General features: G+C 44.9%; 1 protein-coding gene across 7 annotated transcripts; it reads right to left on the reverse strand.

Annotated features, from left to right (window-relative positions):
- Positions 1–1171: 1171 nt before the first annotated feature.
- EPGN (epithelial mitogen) lies at positions 1172–27825 on the reverse strand. 7 transcript variants are annotated; one of them, XM_063415452.1, is made up of 9 exons: positions 25735–27825; positions 25138–25251; positions 19858–19978; positions 19032–19184; positions 16034–18739; positions 8100–15997; positions 3046–6184; positions 2715–2801; positions 1172–2038 (listed from the first exon to the last, which is right to left on the reverse strand). In XM_063415452.1, the coding sequence occupies exons 1-5, from the start codon at positions 25769–25771 to the stop codon at positions 18685–18687; spliced, it is 480 nt and encodes a 159-aa protein (XP_063271522.1). In that variant the 5' UTR covers positions 25772–27825; the 3' UTR covers positions 1172–2038; positions 2715–2801; positions 3046–6184; positions 8100–15997; positions 16034–18684. The 7 variants fall into 7 exon arrangements, with proteins under 7 accessions (XP_063271522.1, XP_063271521.1, XP_063271523.1 ...); XM_063415451.1 differs by having other exon boundaries at positions 8100–16001; XM_063415453.1 differs by having other exon boundaries at positions 8100–18739; positions 19858–19975.
- Between the last annotated feature and the right edge of the window lie 5 nt (positions 27826–27830).

A 27830-nucleotide genomic window follows, 5' to 3' on the forward strand; every position in this document is an offset into this window, starting at 1 on the left:
TTATTGTCTGCTCTTTCAGGGATCATAATGAGTAAAGGAAGGAATTGCAATTATTAGCAACGTGTTTCTGTGTGTGGGCTTACAGATGCATTAAAAAGCAGCATCACCAAAGAACTTCCACTTTATAATTAATTTTACCCTTAAATTCCTTAATGATTTATCCTCTGAAAGGCAACATTTAATTACAGCCTTGTACCGGTACCCAGATACCAAGTAACGCTGACACAATTGGAGCAATTCATTGGAATTTCCTCTTTCAGATCTGAATATATGGAAAACAAGTATCATGGACACATCTTTGTTTCATCTTTCTGTAATGTGCTTTGTTTCACAGTACCTGATTTCGCATCCGGCATCCCCGCGTGCGGCTTTCGCCATTCCCTCCTCCACGTGGAGGATGCCTCTTGGGATAATGGCACATACCTTAAGAGCCAGTTTTCCAAGAGGCCTTGCAGCATCAATGGGGTCATTGTAAGGCAGGCTCATTGCATCCCACAGGTCCTGGTAGGAGTGACAAGTCTGTGCAATGCTGAGAGCCAGCACTGGTTGGGCAACAGAGCATCACGGGTGCATCTCCGCTGCTGGCCTCAATTCAGCCACGGTGAACCGGCACACCCAGGGCAAGGCACCATGGATTTGTGCCCCTTGGCACCCGACCAGTGAGTAGCCCCCTGAGTGCTTTGACAATTGAGAATTTTTTTCTTTACTAAGTGTAATGAGAATGTGAGGAAATTCCTTAAGAACTTCTGCAAAAGACTTGCTTGCTTTTATTACCTTGCACCGCCTTAATAACCACCTTTAAATAAAATATCTCCTTACAAAGTACAGAGGCTCAGGTGAAGTCCTTGGTTCAGTCCTTGAAATGTCTCAAGCATTTGTATCCGCTTCTGTGACAGAGCAGCAGATTCACAGCAGTGATTATTGCAAGGGTACGTACTGAGCCTTGTCTGTCAGTGTATCCATCACTGATGATGCACAGCTCTTTCTATGAACAACACACCCTTTTTGATTTAAAGAGGAAAAAACACAGCTTAAGCATATATTTTTCTGTGGTGTCTATTTTCCTCATGGGGAATTGCTGTAGAAGAATACATGTGTTCACAGCAATGAACTGCCTCTTTATCTGTGTGTTTTTAAAGATTTTTTAACTAAAACATAGATTAACATAAAACACAGATTTTTTAACTAAAATCATACATGGCAAATGTCTGTACCACTCACTTTAGCTGACTTCTGTAGGATTTGCACCTGGTTTTATTGCTGCTGTGGATATGGATCTGCAATTGGTTCCATGTCTTGAAAACAAGACAAATTTGCAAAATCAACATCTTTTCTTGCTAGAAAGTATTTTTGAAATGGAAAGAAAATCATTCCTAGTCTTGCACTGATGCACTCACCATTGTTACACACACACACACACAAAGTAACAAAAAGCAGTAATTTCATAAATTCTTGGGAAAATCATCCAGAATTTTTCAAAGAGCGTGAGTGCACATGTCAGTATGTCTGTAAGCAGACTTACATACAGCAAGCTTTCATTGTACAAAATGAGAGATGCTCAAGAAATACTCTCAGAAGGTCAGATGTCAATTGGAATGCACCTCACTCTTGACAGTATTTTCATTTCAACTACACAAGATTAGTACTGAGTTCCTGAAGGGATATAAAAGGCATGTAGATGTGGCATTGGAGTCGCAGTTCATGGTGGGCTTTGCAGTGCTGGGGGGAATAGTTGAACTCAATGATCCTTTCCAACCTAAATGATTCCATGATTTTGTGAAAATCATAAATGGTAAAAGTCTGAGGACTCATGGGAACACAAATGCCCTAAGAAGGGAATGTATTTTTAACTGGAATACGTAGATGCAACTCTCTGGAGGAAATGGAGTAAAGAAAAGCCTTGAGCCAAATAACTCCATTTAAAGGTCAGTTTCAAATTTGCTATGAATGTGAGGGATGAATTAAACAACCAGTCTCTTCTATAAACTATGAGAGCTCAAATTCTGCACCCACGGCTGAAAGTGGCCAGTGCCTCTTCCTGTAAACAGAGCATGAGGTCAAAGTTACTAGACAACATAGATGTTTTGCTATTAAAAATAAAGAACAATTCCCCAAACTCACTGATTTCTTTACCAACTTCTTGGGTCAGCATTAACCAACAATTTAAAAAAGAAAGAAAAAAATCCCAAGCAGCTAATTCTCATCCATCTCAGAAGATGGCACTGGAAAGGGAGACAGGTCTCCCAGTTCATGCTGCATTCCTCACTAAAGAGCAATTTTTAAAACTTCATTCTCCTGTCTTGTATGACTTTGCCATTACTCTCCCCAGGGCAAATCCTGAATGGCTCAACATATCTCACAGGCAGCAAGAACTTAATGCTCAGCTGGTGATTTTCCTTTCCTAATTACAGCCCAGTGCTCCATGCTGAGTGATTTCTTAGCCTCCAAGGGGTTGAAGCCTTTCTCATTTGTAGAGTCTTTCCATGGCTTCTGCCTTTACTTGGTGCTAAACCAACCTGTGCCCTTGTTGAGAGTGCTATCAAGCCAAGTCGTCCCCATATCACTGTCTCTATATCTATTAATAGTTCCTCCTTGCTTTGGGTGAACTGTTCAGAACAATTACATAGAATAATAGGACAAAGCTTGAAGCAAAGGGGATTTCCCCACAGCATGTAGTAGGTTGCAAGCAAGTTGGGAGAACACCGGCCCCTTACCCTGTGTGCTGTTCTGTCCATCAGCACCTCTTTTGAGTTTATATAGTCATGTCTTCCACAGAATTTCTTATTCTCCAGGGACAACCGCTGAGAGACAGAACATATGCAAAGATGAAGATTGCCTTCTCTGACAAGTCACCATGTGCACACATGGGTGCATCATTTATGCCCCTGATCAGTGGCCAATAGAACTGAAATTTCCACATGGCAGCATGTTCCTGGTGGATGACAGTATGGCCCACCCACTCGATGGCTCTGCCCAGAGTGTGACATCCCCCTCAGGACAGTGAAATGATAGCAAACCCACTGCGATGGGGACCGGTGTACTCACCAGCTGCTCTCAGCTTTTCTGCACAACAGTCCCTCTTGGCAGTGTGCTCTCTGTCTCAACCTTCCATGCCTCTCCTGTACCTCCCATGGGGACAGCTAGTGCCAGCATGAGGAAGACAAGAGGAAGACACCATCAGAGAGAATCATAGAGCTGCTGAAGCATGGCACTAGCCTGTAAGGTCTGCACTAAAGCCTGAGCAATATGTGCTGCACACACATCATCAGTAGAGCCCCTGACTCTTCACTGCTCCATCTGGGAATCTTGGCCATCACAGGCCTCAGCTGCATTGGCTTCAATCCCTTTGGCAAGTTTATTTTGGCCCTTAATAAATATTTCACTCTTATATCTCAAGCATATATGAGCAGAGGAAGGGCTGTTTAGCGGGCTGTTTCGCTGCCTGTTCTTGGCCTACTGAATCCAAAGCAGCGCTGAGCTGTGACTTGCCCTGTGCTCCAGGCCCTGTTCCATCATCAGGACTTCAGCTGTCTGCAGACTCCATGTTTTGGGTGAAACACAGCAGTGACTGTCACCTTCACACCAGCCATACACATGGGGACCTGAGGCACCGTGGACAGGAGGAATGTGTCATTAGGGATGATGGAGTAATAGTAAATCCACCTGAAACCAGCCTAGCCAGCACATGTTCCAGAAACCAAATCTAGGAAAGAGCCGCAAGTCTCCAATGTATTTGTTTGGCCTGGTAACCAGTGCTAAGCATTGTAGCAGATGTGCTTAGTGGAATTCCCCCATCCACTAGCATTATGGGACACTCCCACAACTGTTCTGATAATTACTGTTAATCATTACTATTACTGAAGTGACCAAAAAAAAAAAGAAAGGCTGTGAGGATCAGGCCTTTATTGTTCTGGCTGTTGTCATGCAGAGGTGATGAGACAGTCTGCCCCAGGGAGCCTATAAACACAGGTGCCCAATTCATTGCTGCAGTCATATTTCAAACTAGGACACTGTGGTCCCCAATGAAGCTCTCCTACAATTCCAGGAAAAATAATCCTTGGCACTCCCTCCAGCTCACATCAGCTGGGAGCCTGGCTAGATATCTTGCTCTCTGCCTGCAGGTAGCTGCAGGTGGAAGGAAAAGAAGTTGATCGAGAATACTTTGATGTTGTAATACCCAACAACACATCTCCATTCGGTGTTTTCCCTGACTGGGCCCAACCTGCTATAAAATTCCATATTCTTTGTTCTCCAGTGAATTTAGTACCACCAACTCTTGAGAGCCCATGAGTCACATGATATGTGGAAACTTCTGGGGTTTGACCAAGACTATGTGAAATCATCTAGTCACCTTCTCCTCCCATCAATGGTCTGAACATCATCTCAGGTATCCAAATCTCCCTGGACACCGTTCCTAAGTCACACACAGAAGAAATCGATTAGCCAACATCACCACAGACTGGGTACTGACTGGAAGTCACAGGGAACAACTGTAGGCCTCTGTGGGGCTGAGAAGGGCAGGGAGAGCTCCTGCACAGGTGGAAACTATCTGCCTACACTGCTGATTTTTCCTCCCATTTATGCAGGAGGGCTGCTGTCAGCCACCAGGAGACAGACCCCAATTCTCTGGTCAGAGCTGGCTGTTCCCCAACCTATCTCAAGAATGCAGCCTAGGTTCCTCCCACACTCAAAAAGCAAAAGAAAAGGTGTTCAGTGCCTGCATATTTCTCTGCTCTCTCAGCAAGGAGCTGTGGTTTTGCCAAGGGGAGGCAAAGGCCCAGGCACACGGAACTTGTCCTGTCTCTCCATCCCTGGGTACAGAGGATGCTGGTCATTTGAGGTACAAGTAGGAGATGGGACAAGCCAGGAATCTGCAACTGGATGTCCTGGGGGGGAGGTGGCAGCAACCAGTTGGCTGACTGTGACACTTCCCAGATAAATCCTCCATGTGGGATCTACACATCCACCCCCTTGTCCTCATTCCTGCAGCTTAGTGTTATTTAAGAGAGGCAGAAGATTTCCTTTATGACACTGGGAGCGCATGCGTGTAAATCAAGTGGGACAGGACAAAGGCCAGGGCTGGGTTCAATTAGATCAGTGATGCTATTAAATTAACAACAGCGCTAAGCTATGGCTGGTAGTTCTTGATCAATCCTCCTGTAGCCAGGGTCTTTGTCCTTCATATAGGAAATTAAGGGCTAGGGAACAAGGATGAATCAGCCAAGGCTGCCAACCACAAATTCGGTCTCTGAACTTCATTAAACTTTTGAACAACAATAGTTCCTCTATAGGATTTTCAACAGATATCCCTGAGAACCCCTTTTTTGTGAGGCTGCACATCAGATGCTCAGGATGAGATTGACTTGCAGCATGCCTACAGCCGAGGTCACCCCCTCAAGCATCACACACTCACTTTGCAGCTCCACACCCGGATTAAGCTACCCTGCCCAAAGCCAGAACACAAGCAGCCTGACATCAGCCTGAAGCCCATTAAGCCAGCACAGGAGACGACCTGTCTCAGGTGAAACATGCCAGACCTGAGAGCCTGTGCAGAACACAGCTCTGCTCTTCTGTCTCCATCCTGCCTCCCCCACTTTCCCCCTGTTCTGTTCCCGTAAAAATCCCCTTTGTGAACCAGCAGAGAGATTTCCAGGAAGAGTGACAGGATACAAAGCTCATTACCCATCTTTCCAAACCAGCCACTTTAAAGGGCGCACAGGTTAACTAAACTAAACCAGAGGTCTCTCTGCAAGCATTTTCCCAGTGTCTCACGCTGTACCTTATGCAACGCGCTGTGCATCACTGCGCACATTTAATTACAGCGGAGCAGCTTTGATTGCCATGTCACATCATCAGAGCTGCCGACTGCATTGCTCGTGTCAGAACTGTCTTTTACGCAGATCTGAGTAACAGTGGAGCCTTTGGGCAATGGCCTTTGATTGTTTACATGGGTCCCATAAACAGGATATCACCAATTTGTAAATATCCTGTCAGAAGCCCCTCAGCTGCACTTAACCATTTTGATACATACCCATCTACAGCAAGTCTGTCTCTCCTGCGGCTTCACTGGTAATGTTGCACAACCCTTACTGACCATACATTGCCTCTTATGGTAAGTACCAAGACTTCTACTTCGTGGCCTCTACAAATTGTGTGTAGAGTTGGTGCATTTGGAGAACATTTCCTGGGGAATTTTAAATCAAAGGAATAATATATTACTGTTGGCATTATTTCCCAGAGGCTTGTGTTGTGTAGTTCTCACTCACGTAGAGAAGGCAAGGGAGTTACACTGATACAAATGCTTGTTGCTACATCTTACCTAAAGGCAGGGCCTTTTTTCTCTTTCATATAAACAATCTATTCCAGCTGAATGAAGAGAGTGACACACAGAGAAAAATCTAAATTTTCTTGTGATTTTCTTCAGTGTTGCAAAAATAGGGTTTTTCGATTGTCAATAATTAGATACCTGTCTGTAATCTGCAAATTTTCTGCAGTAAATATAAAAACACCTTTCAAAAAGAAGTCATAACACTAAACTCTTATTTTTTTGCAGTGCACCTCAGGACAGAACCTCCTAACAGAGCTAGAGAGAAGCTCAAAGTTCCCTGTCAGCTACATACTTTATTAAAAGCAAGGCACACCTATCCTGGTTGGCTCATATTTGACTAATTGGGTAGCCAGATCTGAAGGATGGAGGAATTACTTTTATGCAGAGGGAAGCTTCAGCTTGGAAGCAAACAGAAGAGCAACACTAAGAACTGTTGATGTAGAAGCACCGAGTTGAGTCACTGCTCATTCACATGTGAACAACCCACTACTGGCAGTGTGCTGATGCCAAGTAGTCTGACAGGATATCCTTAGCTCCAAAAAGAAGTGCCTTGAAGAACTGTAACTCCAGGCTACAATTATGGTAGCATCATGTCAGATGCCAGCAAAGCATTCAGCTACTTCGCCCTGACTTTGGCTAAAAGGGCAAGACTCATATGCTATATCACAAACAAGAAAAAACTAAAACAAGTCTCATTTCAGTCCAATTCCCAGCATAATCTCAGTGGTGTTCCCAAAACCTTCATAGATGGGACACCATTTTCTTCTCCTCTGCTCCTGTGAGTGGCACAGACTGCTCTGGTGTCATCCCTACTGTCACCTGGAAATGTCAGGCCTGTGTTACACCCCTCTAACCCATCATTAGCTGTGGGGGCCCAGGAGCCTGCCACCAGGATAGTTATGCCTCAATCCTGGAGGGACCAATGCAAATGGGCAGAAATAACCCTCTAAGTTATGGCAAGGAAAGCCTCCCTTCTGTGGGCCTTTGCAGCCACATAATATCTTTTAAGTTCTGTTACATTATTTGTTAGTTAGTTGATGTCACCCCTGTTGATCCCTCATCTATCATTTATGTACCCCTTCCAGAATGTTCTTCCCTCCCTTAACCCCCATTGGCCTAGTTTTGCCAGAGTGCACTGCCCCTGTTATCTTACTAGTTCCCCCGGTTCCTAGCCACCCCCCTGTGCCACTTCCCTTTATCCCTATTGGCCCTTGACCCTCAGATCTGCCCCTTTTGTCTCCTTTATAACCCTGTGCCCTCAACCCAATCCTGTTCTCGCCCCTGAACCTGTTCAAAGCTACTCTCATCCCTGGACCCCTCTTATGTTCCCTGTCTGTGTTCCTGAATAAACAGTGGATATCCAAATGAGAACCTGTCCCTTTGCTTTATTGTCAGCGACATTACAGCAGTGTGCTGCAGGCTCAGGGACACAGTGCTTGCTGTTACGGTGCACATGCAGTAACAATTAGCACCACCGGAACAGCGACAGCCACACCTGAAACAGATGTTCGCTGTAAAGGAAATCGTCGGGTACTTGTTTAATTTGAAACAGGGGGAAAAGGCAGCAGTGTGAAGTCCTGACTCTACTTGTTCTAAGGCAGATCACTGCACACTGCACTATGAACTCAGCTGGGATCCAGATTGCTTTGCAGATAGAGCAGGAGGAAGCTGTAACTTATACTCACTACAACTGTACCTACAGCCAAGGAACAAGATAAGTAAATGCCCTTGGGGAGATATGAGAGGTATTTGAAACATAAAAATTGCTTACCTTTCCCTTATCAGGTAGGCAGATAAACACAAATGTCTCTGTTCAATAGTGCATGAAACTCTGATGCAAGTCCTCAAAAGCAAAGAAAATTAAGGCTTAGAATAAACCATGGTGCAAGTATGTGCATCCCCAGTGACAGAACATTCCCCATCATCTCCAAAATAAGCAGTTCCAAAGAACTGCACGAGTTGCCAGAGATCATGGGCCCAGTGAGCGTGGGAGAGCAGAGGCTGGTGCTTCTGTGCAGGACACAGAGCCTGCATGTTTCACACGGACATTACCAGACTTCCCAGGTGCTGCACTATGTTCAGATTTTCAGTCACATGGCTGCTGGGATGCACACAGCTTACTGCATGCTAAGGGAGGGTGGGAGCAATTTGCTTTACTGCTCCTGCCAAAAGCCTCTATTACTATACGTTATGAAAGCTCTGGAAAGGCAAAAATTCTTAAAACTGCTTCCTTAAAATTAGCAGCACCTGAAACTCCCCCAAGTTGTTTATGGATAGCAGGGCTGAAGGAAGCAAAGAGCAAATGCAGAGGCAAATGCAGCAGCACGACAGGCCAAGGGAGTCTTCGGATAATTTCAGCTGGAAAATTTCAGCTGGCTGCTGAAATGTTGCCCACTTCCCTCAGAGTTCACACTGGGAGTAAGACTGGTTTTCCATCTACAGATCCAAAGTGTTACGTATGGACTAAGTGTTGGTTTACCATAACCCAGCACCTCTGAACTACCTTCAAAGTCTATAACACTTTCATCCCCGTGGCATCCTTGCAGCTATTTGCATATTTGTCTGATAGCAGCAGGAAGGCAAGCACAGGGTCTGCCACTTACCAAATGTGCAGAGGCAGGGACTCGTACCTTTGTCCCTGTTCTCCACTCCTGCTTTTCTCATGGATCACTTCCTCTGTGGACACTGAGCCAGAGCAGCACTGCTGCCTCCCAAGCTCCTGTTCCTGATGCTGCAGCCCTGATCCATACCGCAGGAGAAGGGAAATTTAAATGTGACCACGGAGAGAGCTTTAAGAGTGGAAAATTGTCAGGTCATTATATTCCCATGCTATGACCACTCTGTCCCTTAGGCCTGCTTCCCCTGGGACATGTCAGACCCTGTGCATGGTGGGCTCAGACCAACAATCCGTGTTATTCCCTTTGCTGCTTGCTCACCCTTAGCACAAGCTAAATAAACATTTAGCTCCTGCCTGGCACCCAGGTAGCTTCTTGCTTTACATAAGAGACAGGAGCAACGTTCAATCTCAAGCTTCTGAACTAACAGACCACCTGAAGCAGATCGAGCTGCCTTTTTACCATCTCACTCTTTGTGATATGTGGAAACCTCTGCTTGGACTTCTTTGGCAGTGATTTGCATTAAACATATGGAACTTTAATTTTGTCTTATTTACATTAATTGTAATTTCTACCAATTTTTGCATTCCGCACAGGATCACAGACCCTGGGGGAATTTGCATGTGGAAAGGACTGGACTAAATCTCTGGTGCAGAATAAGAAGATGGTGCAGGCCCTGATCTGCACCTTTTGCATACAGAGCTGCCCCTGTGCCAGGGCAGAGCCCTGTCACAGATGACACAAAAAGAACCACACGAGGACACGCTGGTGAGCAAAGCAGGAAAAAGGGGCGAGTTTATTTACAAAACTCAATTTTATACATTTCCTATGGGGCCTGTGGATTGGAGGATGGAATTCCACCTCTCAATCCACATTGGTCAAGCCAACTGTCAATCAACTTTCTCTTCCCACCTAGAAATATGTACACAATGAAAGACAGTCAGCAAAACATGGCCATTGTTTATAGTAGAAAGTGTGATAAAGTAAAATTTCTGACTCCAATATGAAGAACATTACAGAAGGCTTAGAAAAGTCTTCAAAACCAGGGTGACAGAGCCCCCTGCTCCAAACCCTCCACAGGCCACAGGAGGGACATGGCAGGGGGCACAGGGGGTCCAACTCTCCCCCACACTGGTGGGGTTTGGATTTCCCTGAGTTCTTTGAAGGATAATGGAATGTTTTCTGCAGGGCTTTCTGTACATGTACTGATTTGCATGAACCCAAGCTCTGGGTCAACAAAGATTATGTTTATGAGAAATAAAGACAAACTTGCTGTTCAGCATTACCAAACCACCTGGTAACTAGGGCAGAGCCTCAGCTCTTCATCAGCATAAGGTATGGTATGCACATTAAAGTCAGAGGTTTTTTTATCAGACACATACAGGGCACCTCTGTCAATATTTGACCATGTTTTTCCATGTCACCTGGACACTGATCACAAAAAATATCATTTGGCATAATAGGAATTCAGCACACAGCTTAAGTGCTGAAGGAAGGATGTGCAAATAATGAAGCAATGCACAGTCTTAAACAAATGTATTCCAGTGTTTGGAAGACAAAGGGAATTTGTCTTCCATCTGTGTCATGTCTTCTTTCAATGCACATACACAGAACTATTTGTCCTGAGGGAGAGAAGCAGTCTCACTTCAATTCACCAAAATTATGGACAATGCACAGTCCTCAGGAACCCTGTGGCAGCCCAGTACTTCAACAGGCTTTACCCAAATTGTGCCTATATACACAAACACAAGCACTGGGCCAAGTGTCCCTGAGTTTCCTCCTCCACCCAGGGTTTTTAACCGTCAAGTACCATTCAAAGCACACTTACATCTCTGAGTTGCTGTCACTGAGTATCATGTTGGCTTGTATCTCTCACCTTGCTCTTCTTATGTATCATGGTACTTCTCGCTCAAGAAACCACCACAAACAAATAGGAATTTTTAAGAATCCCACAGCACTCAAAAGCCTTAAACACTTAAATACCCACAAACTGAAGGCAGGTAGCCTGAGTCTGCTCTCACTGAAGACAACAAATGCTTTATTACAGCCTGCAGCAGGGCTTGGAATTAGGCCAGAGCTGATTGGGAACATCACAGAGCCCTACTTTATGATTAATTGTCTTGAAAAGCCTTCAGTGGAGGCATTCCACCAGTACAGTCCACAAATCCTTAATGGTTTAAAAAGCAATCAAACTAACCCTTACTTGGAATCATCTTAAGTATCCATTTAAAGTCCTTTCAGGCTGCATTTTGAATGTGGCATCTGAATTACACAAGGGCATCTGCTTCTAACGGGGAGACACCTCTTTTGCATAGGCCAGGAAGGATGAGGCTGAAAGGAACTCTGCTGGGCCAGAAGGAGAAGGTCAGGGAGGAATGCAAGGGGACATCCAACTGGGTCAGGCCACCCCCAAATTCCTCATTGTCATGCTGAGGTCACGGACATTTCTGTGCAGGTCTTGGAGTGTGTGTGTGTTGGTGTAAGGTCGTGCCCTTTCCCTGCGTCACCCTCCATTCTTCTTGGGAACAATTAGGAAGAAACTCCTAGTGATTCTTGGCTCCTGCACACACTTTTTACGCACAGGGGAGCACCTAGCCCACAGAGAACATTTTTTCCTGCTGTAATCTTGATGGAAAACGTCGTTAGTGATGGAGAAAGGAATTCAGGAGACGACTGAGAAGAGCCTGAGGGAGAACTTTCATATCTGTTTGCACAAGAGACATCATGAACATGCCACCAAAGAAGTCAAGAGAAGCATTAACAAGGCAAGGGGAAAGGGCAAGAGAATTTCCTCACTTTCAGATTCTTGTGAGTCCTGCCTGTGTTTCAGGTTATCGGTTTGCTCTGGCAAACCCAAACAGCCTGAAAGGGCACTGCTTTGACAGCAGCAGCTGTCGCTGCAGGAGTCCATCCTGAGACACAAGGCAGATTAAGCTACCAAAGTACTGTCAGAACTACAAAGACTTATACCCAAAACCCCAGCATCTGAGATGATGAGTTTCCAAAAATCACAAACACAGACACTTGGAGGCCCTCCTCAAGTTTCCCATCCTGAAGAGCATCCCTCCAAGCAATGCCCATGAACTCGCAATGCCATAACCTTGAAAAGAAGGGGAAAAGAAGGGGAAAATTCTCAGCCAAATCTTGCATGTTCTGGCATGGCCTGTAACTCAAGGTCCCCTTCCCACCCGTGTCACTGACTCATCCTGCCCTGCCTTCCCCTGCTCAGAGATCAGGGATGCACTCAGGGGAAGCACTTGGGCCTTCCCTGTGGTGAAGCTACCACAGCTTCCTGCGATGCCCAGCTGTTGCCCCACAGCCCTTGAATTTGGCGTTGACATCTATTAAGGCAGCTTCCTGGAACAGTGCTCACGGCCAAATCCTCTGCTGCACTCAAATGACTGGCAGAAGTCAATAAAATGCTGTTGATCGTGGGATTTGCCATAACAATGGGACACAAACAGACTTAGCCTTACGTACTGAAATGATGTCAAACAAATTAGCTTTGCCTGAGTTACTCAGACATCCTTGCAAAGCTCAGCCCTGTCCTCTTGTGTCTCAACCCTGGCTGTGCTGTTTGCCAGAGGGAGCTGTGGAGAGGCCTCTCTGCACAACACCCTTGGACAAGGAGGAGGAAGGAAGGGTTCTTGCATTCCCTGTGCCCCCCAAACAAAATAACCTGAATAACAATTTTTAAAAAAGGCAAACAGCATAACACATTTGGAGTGACAGGGCCCATGCTCTTGCATTCCTATAACTGGATTGTAATGTTACCCTTGGCTTTGAAGCTGAAGGTGATGGCAGATGAATTGGCACACAGCAATAAGTGTTCCAAAAACTGGGCTTCCAGGAGCAATTCAGGCCTGAGGCAGTAGGTGTGGACACTTAGCTCTGGGCTCACAGACATACCTTGCCTAGGAAGCTGTCCCACACTGGGCACCTCAGGCTGGCTCTCCAGCAGCCTGGCTCCCATCAGCCAGGGGCAAAGCTGCCATGCCACATTTTGGTCAGTTCCGGCCAGGAAACACACCTAGCATTTGAATATAAGGTATTCAAAATGCAGTTTTGCTTATTAAAGGACAAAATACCTTCAGAAAGAAATGCCACTGGGGAATCTATACAAGGAAACTTCCTTGTCAATATTCACCAGATAAATTCAACAGGAAGTTTTGATTAAAAATTAGCATTTAAGTGACTCAGACATGGAATCAAAACCTCACCTTTGGATACCTTTAATCTTTTTATGAATTAGAAAACTGAGCCCAGAGCTAAGGCAGGTGACATTCACAGATGGCCCTAATTCCACAATAGGGCAAAACCCCCAAACCGTCAAATGGAAAACTCCCCCAGAATGGCTATGCAAGACATGCCTCCACTACCAAGTTCAGCTCATCCAAAACTGCTCCAGAGAATAAGCATTTAAAGCATTTTTAACCCTAATTTGTCTGTGAAACTATGTCTCATAGGCTATTTTTGTTTATACTTATGAAAAATGGAATTAGAATTTTCATTTGATTTGAGAAACCTCTTATTTAGAGGTTTGCTTGCCCGCAGGCCATGGGCTTCATACCAAGTCAAATGCTGCTCTCAACCAAAAGCAGCCTGTGCCCCAGCTCCCAACCCCAGCGGCCATACAGAGTGAGTTCTTCCCACCTGTGCAGCCAAGAGCCAAAAGGGCCCAGAGTATCAGTGCTCCCAAACCAGCCCAGTGAGCAGTTCCCTCTCGTGCATACCTCCTCCAGCTCACCAAGGTCTGCTGCTCACAGAACCTGCTCTCACTTCCATTCAGTTCAGCGAGAGTAGGAACAGCCCCAAGTCTAGTCATAGTACAAGATTTTATTGCTGTCAGGATAATTAATAACTACTTACACTGAGATTTTAATGAGTACCTGCACTTTTTTTTTTGTTTGTTTGTCTCTGAACTGGGTCATAAAGGAGGAGTCCCAAGTGGTTTCCTGGATTTGCAGTACAATAGGGACCTCTACAGGCGTTTCCCTGTTCTGAGCAAGGCTCAGGACAGGTAAGAGCAGCCACACCAGAGCTCGGTAACACACAGACCGTGGGGCAGCCAGCACTGGGTTCCTTGCCAGCATTCACTGAAATAAGCAGGGCTATGAAGACCCTGACTATGACAAGGCTGGAGCTGACTGAATCCAGCCTTCAGATTATTATCTGCATCATGCAAATTGTCTGGTTTCAAATACTTACACTTTGCCATGATACTTTTCAGAATAGCTCTAAAAGTTAAAACACAAACAGAAAATCTGCACTCATATCACATGAGAGAGAACCGAAATGAATATTCTAAAAGAAACTCTTGCTGTTTGTCACCGAATTTTCATTTTACCAAATCTGACCCACCTTTCCCCTCTCTCAACACTTATTTGTGTTACTGATCTAGCTAAGCACCATTTCATAAAAGAACTCACAGATTATCTACTTTTTTAAAAGTTGGAAGTTTGATGTCTCTCCATCATGTGACTTTAATCCCTCCTTGTTTTAGTTTTCCACAGAACATCATTCTTAAAGCCTTGCTTTCTAGGGATAGTTTAAAGGCAATCCATTAAGAACTGCAACCTTCAGGGGTGACAGAAGATATTCTGAACTTAATTATGAAATCAATTACCTTGCCAAATTAGCCTTCTCCTTGTGAGATGCTTTGCCACCTACAGTGTATTTCATGGACCAGAAATGAAACAAAACCGATAACAGGTGTAAAGAATTACAAAGCTCTAAAATTTTGCCGAGAGGAGTATGATTTTTTGGGTTTGATTTTTGGTTTGGGTTTTTTTTTGGAGGGAGTGCGAGAATTGGGGTCTTTTATTTGAGGTGGTTTTGTTTTGGTTTCTTTTTTTGCATGAAGCTGAGAGTCACTAGGAAGTAATCAGTTTCACAGCTAGTTCTTAGTACACAAACAAAACACAAACACAAGGCAGGACTGCACTGCTGCAGCAGCACAAATCAGATTTGTACTTTTACTGTAACTGGGATGGAGAAGAAACCCTGGTGTGTCATTATCCAGATATACTGTGGGTTACTATGAATAAGAAAATCTCCAAGGAAAAGCTGTCTCCTACCTGCCTGCCAGCCACCAGTGGCAGGCAGGCAGAACAGGGACACTGTGCACTTGGAGCATCAATCTTGCTCCTTACATTTCTCTCCAAAACCAAAGGTAGTGTCTTTAAAGCCACCTTTTTCCCAGGCTTACATCTCACTGTTTAAAACAGACCTTGCTAGGATCAGGGAAACAGCAGGCCACTCACACACCTGAGAAGAAAATGGGAATTGAATTTAGGGAAGATGTTCCAGTGGCAGCCCAGCACACCTGCACAGTGGCTGTAGATGCCAGTGAAGCAAGTTCAGGACTGAGTGACTTAAGGGCAACTCAGCTTGAGAGGTGTGCTGCAGGAAAAGCCAGTGTAGTTCCACCAACCTGGATCATTCACAGAGCAAGTGCTCTGTCCTTCAGAAAGGAAGATCTCCATCTCTGATGTCTCTGGCTTGGCCCTGCTGAGCTGCTGCCCCTCACAGCTGAGGCAGCCCTGCCTGAAAGTCATACGAATGCAGGGTCTCCTCTTGAAATGACAGGTTTTGGCACGTGCAGCTGGAATGGGAAGGAGAAGCTTACAACTCTCTTAATTATGCCACTACAGAAAGAGTCTGAGCCTGATAAATGAGCTAGGAAAGATGATCCTGATCCTCTGACAGGCCAGTTCTGCAGGAAATTCAGCACAGTAAGCAGCAACATACCATTCCAGGCTGGCAGCATCTGTCACTTATCAAGGCATAGCTCAGCAGGGCTGAATCCACGAAACGATATGAAGCCATGCAGATTCCCTTGGCCAAACTGCACTGTGAGTCAGTCATGCAGCGATGCCTCACAGACAGCTGGGGCCTGCTCTGAGTCTGTGCTTCTGCAGGCTGGGCACACAGCACCCAGGTGGCGAGGAAACCAGTGCTGGAAGCTGTGACACTACTTGGAAAAAGAAAACTAAAATAAAGCAAGCAAGCATCTTCTTTTCCTTCCTTCCTTCCTTCCTTCCTTCCTTCCTTCCTTCCTTCCTTCCTTCCTGCCTTCCTGCCTTCATACATTCTCATCTTCATCTTTCCATTTTATTTTCATTCTGCCTTGACACAAAGTCTCATTTTGCATGGCACAGGCCTATCTGGTATTTCAGTCTCCAGTTTTTCTTCCACTAGCAGAAAAATATCAGCAAACTCTCACTTCCAAAGCCACCTTGGGCCTGAAAGCAAACTAGAAAAACATATTTCACCGTGTAGTCTCCTGCTAAATTGTGGCCCTTAAGTACACCTTCCTTTTCACTTACGTGTAACCAAACATTAAAAAATCAAGTCAGTGTATGTTGCTGTAGGTACAAAATGGCTCACTTGCATATCCTGCAGGGCACCTGCTTGGCCTCTGGTACACAAAGGATGTAACAAACATCAGTAAGAGGACATGCAAACAAAATGCATCTCTCTCCAACAGTTTTCTTTGGGCAAGGTGAAGTCCAGGTGTTCCAAGTCATGCCCTTAGAACTTCTGTGACAAGTGCACGTGCCCCCTGGGTTGTGCAGAGTGTAGGGTGTGCGTCTGCTCCAAGACTCAGCCTCTGCAATGGAGAAGGGCTGGTCCTTGGGAAGTGAATCCAACACCAGCAGTGCGAGCACAGGAAGAGACAACTCACTGGGGAGAGGGAGATTTACTCACGTGACAAAAACTCTAAGGCTTTTCATCCTTTGGATATTCAGCTCTACAATTTTCTCCAGGGACCAATGAGAAAGATGTCTCACTGTGTTTCCCTAATAACACGCACATTTTCAATTTCCACGTGAGATGGGTGAAGGGTGTTTTTTGTTTGTGAGGATGTGCAGACTTTATACCTAATTGCCCTCTCAACACAAATGTGTGACAGAAAATGTAGGGCCACTACTGATAGCTGACTTGAAGACTGTGAAGAGCACAAGTTATCTGGCAGTGGAACCTAAGAAAAGGTCAGAAGAATGGAAAGGAGCAAAACAGTGCAAAGATTTGAAGATTTGACTGGAGATGAAGGTGACAAAAAAGCTGAGAGTTGGAAAATGCTGGTGTCAATGTGCAGAGGGGAGGACTGGTGTCCATCCACTCCTCACCAGCGATCCTTTTTTGTGTGCATATGCTGCTTGCTCCCTCTGTTACACGGGATTCCAAGCAGTGTGTGATGTGCTGCTTTATTTACTGGTATCACAGAGCCAAGATGGCCCAGCTACTGATCAGGAGTTCCACATGAGGAGCCCCCTGAACTTCAGATCATTCAAGTGCCACAGGCACCTTTAACCTTTCAAAGCCCACCATTCATACACATTTCAGCATTGTCACCATAATCTCACAAATACACTTTTTTTTTTCAACAAACAACATGCATCCTTGTTGTGAAAATTAAATCACATAACAAAGAAACTGAGCTTTCACAGCAGGGCACCTGAATTTAGGAGCCAATATTACCCCACAAGATCTCAAAGTACAACTGCCTTTCTCTGGTAGATGGCTGAGCACAGCAGATGAGTCTACAATGTGCAAATGAAAATCTCTGAGAGCCACCTCTAGTCACATCACAACTGGCAAACACTCCAGCTGTCAGTGAGAAGTCCTAGTTAGTGCCATCATCTTCAGAACCAATTTTCTTCCCTTTTCCTTGAATCAAATCTTTGTAACTTCCCAATTCTTTGTAGATAAAATGAATAGAACCAAGCATCCAATATGTAATCTATTAGTCCAGGGTGGAACTGAATCCCTAAAATAATTTCTTTCTTATTTGAGTGGTCACATTTTGCCCATAATTTGCAAATGGAATAGAGAAAGTTTGTTTCCTGGGAAAAGCTGTATTGAAGTTTCATAATGAAATTCCAGCTTCTCTAGCAATTCAAGTCTTGTGCAGAAATCAGGGTGCAGCAAGGCAATGTTCTACCTGAAATTCCATGGAACTGAGGAGCTGCTACAGGATGTTTGGGAAGAGGAGAGTTCTTTGTCACAAGTGCACTCCATAATCCATTTTGAGAAAGGCATCTGGTTGCTTTGCTTATGGAAACAATAAGAACATGCCATGCTCAGAGGTGTCATGGTCTAATTTTCCAGGAATTGCCTACTCTCTATATCTAATTCAAGGAAGGTTTCGAGAACCAGACATTTTCCTCAGTCCAAAGCCATTTTTTGTCCTTTATGGCACCAGAAGCCCATACTTGGCCCAGCACACCAAATGTAACTGTTGGGTTGGGAGAAGGCTGCTTATCCACACACACAGCCAGCAGACACCAAAATCAGAACCCAAATGGTTTGTGGTCAGTGCATGATGTCCAGAATACAGCTCCACTGTGAGAGAGGTGGTGCTTATCCTCCAGAGGAGAAAAAAGAAGAAAACAAAACCAAACAAAACACACAAAAGACCAAAGGAGAACACTGTACGAGTGCTTGAAATGACTGAAAACAGCTAAAACCAACCAGTCCTCCCCACGGCAAACACTGGGGCCAAGAGGCCTACCAGTGTCCTCAGCTGCTTGGACCTGAGCATGAGCCACCCTCACCCAAGAGAGGAAGTCTTTCTTCAACAACACACAGAGCCTGTCAGTCCTGCGGGAGTTCCCTTCGTGCACTTCTCTGCCGTTCCCTCGAGTTCATCTCCTCAGCGAGGCTGGGGTACCTGTCCGATGGCACAGGGCCTTCCTCCTTAGCAGGCAAACCGGTGAGTGTTCCAGCGCCAGGGCTTCACAATGCTGTCTCGCCCGTGCACACTTTGTAGGGTGATTTCAGTTTCCTGCATCTAAAGCGGACACCATCACATGATTTATGTCAGCCAAACCTGACACTGCAGCAGCCTGCACAGAACCAAAATCTAATTCCCTAACTCAGTCAGGCAGCCCAGAGGAACCCCACGTTTCAGACAACTACACCACTGGCCCACTGGTAGATCAGAAATCAGAGGGATAGAGTGTTAGCTCCTTTAAGATCACACCACAGATTAGTATCAGGCAAAACAACAATTCCAGTGCTCTCCAAACTCTGCCCACTGAAATTCAGTTCAATGTAGTCAGAAGGTTCCAAATTTCCCATACCTCTTTCTTACATAGCAGTAGATGATGGCAAGTATTCCACTGGTCAGTATTCCTACACCAATTCCCACAGCAATGTAGCGCTCATAAGAATTATGTGCATATGAATTTAGTGTTAAATGTTCACACCTCTCTCCATTATAACCTGCAAGGCATCTACAAAATAAATACACATGATGCAAAAATTATTCAGAACTTGTTTTGATTTCTGTTTCAAACATGCGTTAGTTTTCATCAGTTTTAAACAAATCACAAGAAGTCTAAACAAGGAGGGGCTGAATCTGGTCACACTCAGAACCTTTTCCCTCCACCAAGACTACCAGTTGTCCCAGTTCATCTAGTTTAGAGCTAGCTCAAGTACTGCAGTCACAGTAGCAACTGAGCTCTGCTGATCCTTAGCTGCTGTAATGTCTCCAAAGGCCAAGGCTGCCCACTATGCATTCTAGAGAATTCTAAGGACACCATGGTCCTGATTGGTATGTGGCTGTGGAATAAGGGAGTTGTAGCTGATACATTGGAAGATCCTGTTCCCTTATTAGTACTCACTGCAAACATCTATTGATTCCTCTGGTATTTACTCCAGCATCAGCTGTGATTTGAGATACCACCATGGCAGTGACCTACAAAGCTGTGAATTCCCTCTCCCTTCCTTAGTTTTACACTAGCACAGCACTACAGCCTTGTTAGCAGTCCTGAGGCACCACAGCATTCAGGTCTCTGCAAAACTTGATTCCTGCAAATACCTGACTGACACTGTGAGGCTGCAGCACAGAAAGAATCAATGCCAGTGTCATTTTTGAAGAAGGATATAATAGACAGTGTTCCTTACTTGCATATGGGCTTCCTCAGTTCGCTGTGGAAGGTGCAGAGCCCATTGATACAATAGCTGTCGTGTTCCTCAAGGCAGGTTTGCATCAGCTTCAAGAGCTTTGGCTGCTCTGTATAATCTACTGTGAAACAGAACAAAGGCATGTTATGTTTAGGACAAAACATAGTTTGAACATATTTTCACACCTTGTGTAGAACAGACACTGCAGCAAACACTCAGAGCATCAATTTACTGTGCGGTGTCTCGTAAGCTGATTCAGTCAGGACTGAAGAGAGCAAGCTTTTGAGACAGTCCAGTACAGCTTTGAGAAAGCACAAACTGCAAATAAATCTCTTGCTCTTGAGGAACATGTACAGAAATTACTATGGGAGATTCACAAAGGGTAACATCAGCACTATCCAACCTGCAATCCAATCAGAAAAACTATCCCAGGAATAGCAAGGGTTTAGGACACAAGAAAAGCACTGCATTATTCTCAGTATCCTTCCCAGTCTGAATTCAATTAATAGTTAATTAATATTTTCCTTATCTCAAGACAAACTATTGCATTTCTAGTGCTCCTGCCTGCCAGCTCTGCAGCCATGAGTGAGGATGAATGCTGGGAATCCTCCCTCCCCTTCCTTCTCCATGGTTTAATGTTAGATGAATGTCCCATGACAATTGTAAGCTGCCTAGACTGCCTGGATGGTTTTGCTGTGCAAAAGCACAGTCCATGGCTACCAAGGTTCTGAACTTGTGCTAAATTCTACGCACCCGGTCAGCGAGCACACTTTTTGAACAGAAAATGCTACCTTATTCCCTTATTCACAGTGGCTCAAATGGGAATAAAGAAGTCATGGGAACAGGGGTGCAGCAGGTGAGGAGAAAGCTCCAAAGCTTCACCATCACTGCAAGCATCTGTTCCAACTGGTTTCTCTACCCAGTTACAGGAATCACTGGTGGGGTGGGGTGTCCAAGCAATGACTTACTATTTCAGGGGACTGCCTCAGTGACACCTGAAGGTGATTTCCTAACTGAGTGCATGTCAACACTAGCTTTCAGTTATGACCACAAGAAAAATAACATCTTGCAGCAAGGTGACAAGGTCTGCTCAACAAAGGTGACTCAACAAAGGTACAGCAAGCAGAACCCTTCCTTTCTGACTAAGTGCTGAATCAAGGTCTGGATATAGTACACTCATGGAACCATTGGTATGGACAGAAGCCCCAGGCCCCCTTGAGGGCAGCTTGTAATCCCACCACACACTTTTCAGGATTAACAGTACCAACCCCCTAAATTCCCAGTCAAGTTCCAGTCTGAGCCATTTAATGGCAGGAACCTCCTTTGTGTGCTCTTCTAAGTGGTTTTGGGTTTTTTTTTTTCTTCCTCCTCTCTGCAGCTTTATCAGAGATGAGAAGCAATGGCAAAAGCTGCTCTTGCTAGAGCAGCTCTCAACTGCAGCTGTGAATGATGTGGTTTGGACACCCAAAAGGCATGATGCTATCACTGACACTCAGATCAAACATGCTTCCTTTGAGAACAGTGCCTCTCAAACCTGACAGAGCAATCAGACTTCCAGCTTAGCAAGAGACTTAGGGAGAACAAGTGACAATTCAGACCTGCTTGAAAAATTACATGTTGGCTTACTGCACTTCCTCAGGAAAAGCTGGAGAGGTGGGAGAAGCATGTCTTGTTTTAGAATGAACTTCAAATAGCTGAGAAAAGGGCATCTTATCCCTCCTTCTACAGAGAAAAATTTATCCACAAGTTTCTCTTCACATTGTGGGGCCTAGAAACACAGTGCAAGGCCGGAAGTTGGTGCTGGCTAAATAGGAGCTCTAGTATCCTGCTCTAGTTCTTTTCTGGCCAGCTCTAGGAATGCTGTTGACAACCTCTGGAAACAGGCTTGTTGGCTAAGAGCACTCAGCAAAGGACTAGGCCTTAGAGGGACAGACTTCAGGAAGAAGTTAAGAAAGGGCAGTTTTCATGACGAAAAGACAGATTTTTGGGACAAGATATGGATGACCCTGCTGGTTGCACAGGGACACTGTACACTGTTCTCTGATGAGGAATGCACAATAGAAAGCATGTGGTCAGCAGCGCTGCAGAGCTCAGCATGCCAAGGAGATCCAGGATGCTGGGGACTTGCAAAAGCCTATTCTGGTTAGGTCTAAAGTACCTGCAGAACAGCTACCTAAACTCTCCAGGGAAGAGTTTCAGAAAATAGACAATGGCACATTCACACTTTTCCCAGGAGCCTCCTCAAACACTGCCCTCAAACACGGGCACCAACCGTTTTGAATCACCATTTCAGCACAAAGTGCACTAGAAAATCACTATAAATAAACATTCAGTGGGAGCCTTTATCTTTATCCAGCATTTCCCACTGCCCAAAGTACCACTTTTCTGCTGGGCCCTATTGCACAGGTTTAGTTTTTCATTTCCATCTCTTCCACAAGGGGAAGAAAGAAAATAAACATGAGGAAGGTACAAATTCACATCCCAGAGGCACAAAATCCCCAGCCACCTCTACCCCAACTTTCACCAGATGGATTTCCATATCCCAAAATCTGTTTTGCACACGCCAGCGCTGCCGAGAAGTGGCAGACTTCCACCTACCCCCGTCTGCAGGAAACCTGGCTTTGTGCAGGTACAGGAACCTCTTCCCTGAGTGCTGCTGTCATTAGAAACCCAGGTCAGCCTGGAGCAGCAGCCTGCCTAGAAAGCACTTGAGACAAACCAACACATTCCTTCGTCGCTGTCAGGAGAAGCAGCTTGGTCCATTGTGGGTAAAATCAGCTATTTAGTCTACACACAAAAATTCCAAGTGCTAATTATTTTGACATTGCAAAAGTACAAATTACCTCTGAAAGAATGAGTCTTGAAAACAAAAAGGATGATTTCCTAGTCTGCCCCAGAGCATTATGTTAATTCCTATCATACTGTCCGCCTAGATACTAAACAAGCTGTTGAATAAACAGGCCCATGTGCTCTTTCATGTCACGTGAGGAGAGAGAAACATGCCGTGTAAGCACCTGACAGTTGCCTGCAACTGAGTCATTCAAATAGATACACCTGGCAAGATCTGACATGAAATCAAGACTACAGGTACTTGGAAGCCTGGGCTTGCCAAAACTAACAGACTAGCAACAAAAGGAGTCAGCCAGCAAGACCATGACAGCTTAGTCCTCAAGTATGGTGCATTGGGGAGGAAAGGCAGTGGGAAAGGGGAGGCAAGGAAAGGCTCAGCTGCAAGTCCAGAGCCTCCTTTATAGGCTGCATGGACCCCGCTGATGGCAATCAAGAGATTCCATTTTTTTCGCAGTGCAACAAAGCCCTTCCCTACTCCTGGCTGCCCATTTTGCTACCAAGGCTGTCTGTCAGCCCAAATACCACCAAAAGTTCTTTGTCCATGCCATGCCAGCTCCCAGCTCCTTCCATGACCTTTCCCCCTCCCAGCTAATCACTGAGCCTAAAATTCCCCAGGCCCATCACTGGTGAGAAGTAAAGACTATGCGACATAAAAGAAGGAAACAGGACCAGATCTTCTAAGTAGCAGGCAAAGACATGGAGCAGAAATTAATGTTTTTCCACAAACAGCACCTCAGTCCCCAAATGACTTGCATACCACAAGACACTGCCAGTTCCTCCAGTGATAATGAACCAGGAATTCATATTCTTAGAACCCAGTATTACTGAGCCCTGGCAGTACATCTTACTATGAACTTACAGTGCACAGGAATAGAAGCTACCAGGAAACTGGAGAGATTCAGTGAGTTTCTCTGATGTCTTTTTAAGCATTTCTTTTCAACATTCTTTCTGGAAAGGCTGTTTATTAAATTTTCACTGGCTTTGTAAGAGATATATACATATATATAAATATATATATATATATATATATTTTAACTCCCTGTGTAAATGTGTGCTTGAATGTTTGTGAATTTGATTCTAACACTGAGTGGAATTCTCTCAAAGGAAAATGCTGGTGGTCCAGTTGACTACCATAGCTCCAGCTGCCACAAAGGCTCACAGACTACTGCAGACATGGCCGTGACCCTGTAAATAAGCCTCCTTTTTGTTGAAACATGACCCATTGCTCCTGCTTTCTAGAAACAACACAACAGGGCACTTAACGAGCCACAATGTATTCCCACTTCATTATCCTTCTGTTGGCTGTATGCAAGATTCCTTTCACAGACAGACTAAACCAGACCACAGTGCTGCAACGACAAACCAAAATACTGCGGTCAAAAATCAACACCTTACTGACTTCACATGCATACGAGTGTGTAAACATATTTTATGTGTGAGTGTGTGTATGTATATATATACACACATATATATAAGGAATCCACACATACAGTATGTGTATGTGTATGGATGAATGTATATATAACACTGTACCACTATGAGAAATTAGAAATGAAAATAAAACAATAAAACAAGCTGGACTTGTTATGAAAAAATAATAAAAAGCTTATGGATCTACTAAAAAAGCTTGGAAGACAGCCTGTGATGACTTAGAATTAACAGAAGATGACTTGTATGCATGTTTATATGCCTTTAAAAGTACAGACACATTAAAAAGTATAGCAGTTAGATTCCTCTCCTCCTTTACTGACCTGCCAAAACCTCCTTCCCAGATCTCACAGCTCTCCGAAAGCAATGACATCACCAGCATCTCAGGAAACATCAAGAATGCAGCTGGCAGGATAAGCACAGCTCTGCTCTCAGATGTTGGCAGGTAAAAGAGCCTGAGTTCACATTTCAGTCAGAAAAGAGAAAGGAATAAAGGAGAGAGCCACCACTCTGAGGAGGGCTGTGAAAGCCCAGACAGTCAAAAGCAAAACTACAACAAAGACAGAAACTACTGAGTAAGAACTCAGGAGAGGCATTGCCCAAAGTTGTGCCTGTTCATTCTCACTTTTGTGCATTAAGGTGCGCACTGAGGACAGACAGAAACCAAACACCAGGTAAAAGTAACAGAAATTGCCATCAGAAACCCAGATCATCAGCCTTAAAATGTCTTCTTCAAATTATGACTGAACTTGAGTTAAATGATCCTTCAACTACTCATTGCTGAGCCTACCCCAGTTGGGTGTCAGCTCTTACTCCAGAGAGGCTTCAAAGGCTCCATGAAGAAATCAGCTCATCTCACCAATAAAACTCACAAATCCAACAGTGTCCAAGGGATGGAGCATCACAGCAGCTAACATCACAGAGTTTAGTGGAGGTTTTGGTTTGTTGGTTGGGTTTTTTTCCTAATTGACAGATTAACAAACAGAACAAAAAAAGCAATACCTTCAGTGTTGTTTTTTGTCCAATTATTCCATAAGTCAGTGCTGAGGGATGAAGCAGTAATAGCTGACTCTTCACTCAGTGTCCCCATTGCTGTGTAATGCAAATAGATGCTTACTGGAACAGAAAAGCTCAGTATATCTATTCAAGGTTCATTTCACCTAGAAAGCACTTCATACAAGACGCACTTCAAACAAACCCCAGAGAAAACAGCAGTATAATAACAATTCATTTAAAACACTCTTGCCTCAAACTTCCTTTTGACACAGGGTAATTATGATTGTGGGACACCAAACGATGGCTTGCAAATTTCCCAAATACAAATCCTGTTTTCCATTCTATTATCTTGCACAATTTACAACACAGATACATGTAACATACTACAACCTTACACCTATTTGCCCGTTTAAGTAGCTTATTTTAAGAGTCTAGATTATATCCTATCAGTTAAAATTTAATCCAGGTTTCAAATGGCTGAAGTAGCTTTGCTTCGAAATGTCTTTCCATGCCTCCCACCCCACTGCCTATTTTGGAAGGAGAGAAATACTGTTTAACAAAGCCCTGGACCTCACAACACAGAAAAGCCTCTTCCAAACCTACCTTTCAGCAAAATATAGATTAGCATTCCAAATGCCATGGCAGGCAACTGCTTTAACACCTTCTCAGGTCTTCTTTCCAGGTGGCTTGCTTGCTCTGCTTATCTGTGCTCCCGTGTTTTCTCTTGCACTTATATGCCAGGAAGCGTCATCTCCTGTTCTCACCAATCAAGAAAAGGTGCATCTGGTAACAACCTAACCCCCAGGGCAACCACACATTCATTTAGGAAACTGCTATTATCTAGCAATGGCATCAGGTTTTCTTTTGAAACCCTGGTTTCCTATTACCTGTGGGCATAATTGTGCAGGCAAAGGTACAGTTTTAGAGCAAGACCTGGAATCTGACAGAGCAGAAGAACAAAAAACCAGCAAAACAAAGGTGAGCAAAACAAAACAGGATGTGAAAATGTGGTGTTTCCTCCCCTTCGCAAAGTAGGTCTTATATTACTTGCAGGACGATATTCACCCTCAGTATGCTACACTGGAGTTCACAGTGCAGAGACCAGTCCCTGCACTGCTAACGTCCCGCCTCTGGTCCTCCCTGTCCCTCAGTCCCTGCCATCCAGAAGAGGAACTTCGGGAACAGCTAGTGCCGAGATTAGGAAGCGATTGAACACAAAGATAATGGATGATGTTCTTCATCAGTGACTGCCAGCGGGAGGCCTTTGATCCCAGGCCCTGCAAGCCTGAGGGCTGTGCTAATCACTTTCCATTCAGCCTGGCTTCGAACAGCCCTGGAAGCAAGGCAGCCCACTGCCCGGTGTGAGGCCTGGGATTGCTGGCTGGAGCTGCGGGGCACAAGTCCAGAGCTGCCCAGGCACAAGCACTGAGGAAACACACACTGAAAGGACAGGTAAACCGTTTCCTCCTATAGCAGCAGATACCTTCATTTCTGTCAGAAAAGCCCATCTCTGCCTCTCCAAGTGACTATGCTTAATGAGAACAATCATACCTTTTACATAGTGTGTTTGCAGGGTCTCTAGAACAGACCTGTCAAACAGCTTCTTGTACTCTCCACAGCTCCAAACACTGTCCAGCTTCTTTGGTCACAGGCAGCTTGGAACAAGTAGGACTGGTCTCTCTGAAAGGTACTGATGTGCCCAGACTAGAGCAGGTAATTGGAAAAGCGCGGTTCAGTAACACAGAGACATTAACTGACCAAAGGAGAGCTACATACCTCACCTCAGCACCAACTCTCACTTCCTCAACTGTGAGCTCCAAGCAACAAAAACATTTCACAATTTTTATATTTTAAAACCAAGTCTTCTAATAAGTGCCCTAGTAACTCTAGTTGGCTCAAGTTCTCCCTCTCCACTGCATTCTCATCAGTATTCTGTAGGATTACATCTAACTACTTCACGTGTTAAGGGAAAAACACAAGCTACTTATGCATATTTTAATTACACATTTTCCTGCTCATGGACTGCATTCCAGAAGGCTTTTCCCTTCCTTTGCTGTCCTGAATTACTGCATGCCTGCACACTGATTGAGTGAAGCTTGCACACTTTCTGGACAGACAGGAGTATTTATGCCTACCTGGATAACCTCTGCTCTCAGTCCCAAGCAGGGATGAGGCTCATGAGCCTTGCTTTCAACACTCAGCTGCACAATGGCAGTTTAATCTGGCCTGAATCCGAGGGGAGGCTTTGTAATGAGGCAACACAATGGGTGCGGTAGGCCTGGGACAAGGCTGCAGTGGGCAAGGCCATGCTCTGTTTGCCGCGGGGCGTTTGTCCTTAGACAAACCTTGACCAGGTCGGGCACACAGGCGTGCTTTTTGGGTTGTCCAACGGGCCCTTCCGTCTGGATGCTCCTTCTCGTTATTCTTCCAGTGGAGAGCACTCTCACAGATGCCTCTAGCAGCTTTGCAGACAGCATGCTGTGGAGCCAAGCCCGGGCCCCACTGGCTGTGCTGTAATGCTAAGCCAGCTACCACAGGATAAAGGGAAAAGGCTTGTGATATACAATGACCTGCTTGTAGGGCATGACACAGGCAGGCTCGCTCAAGGGACATAAGCACAGTGCCATAAATGGTTATTCTTCCAAAAAGCACAGAGATGATCAGAGTTAAATCAAAGTAAACAGCAGTGCAAACAGATG

The sequence above is a fragment of the Prinia subflava genome, chromosome 18 (assembly GCF_021018805.1).
Source record: "Prinia subflava isolate CZ2003 ecotype Zambia chromosome 18, Cam_Psub_1.2, whole genome shotgun sequence".
NCBI lineage: Eukaryota > Metazoa > Chordata > Aves > Passeriformes > Cisticolidae > Prinia > Prinia subflava.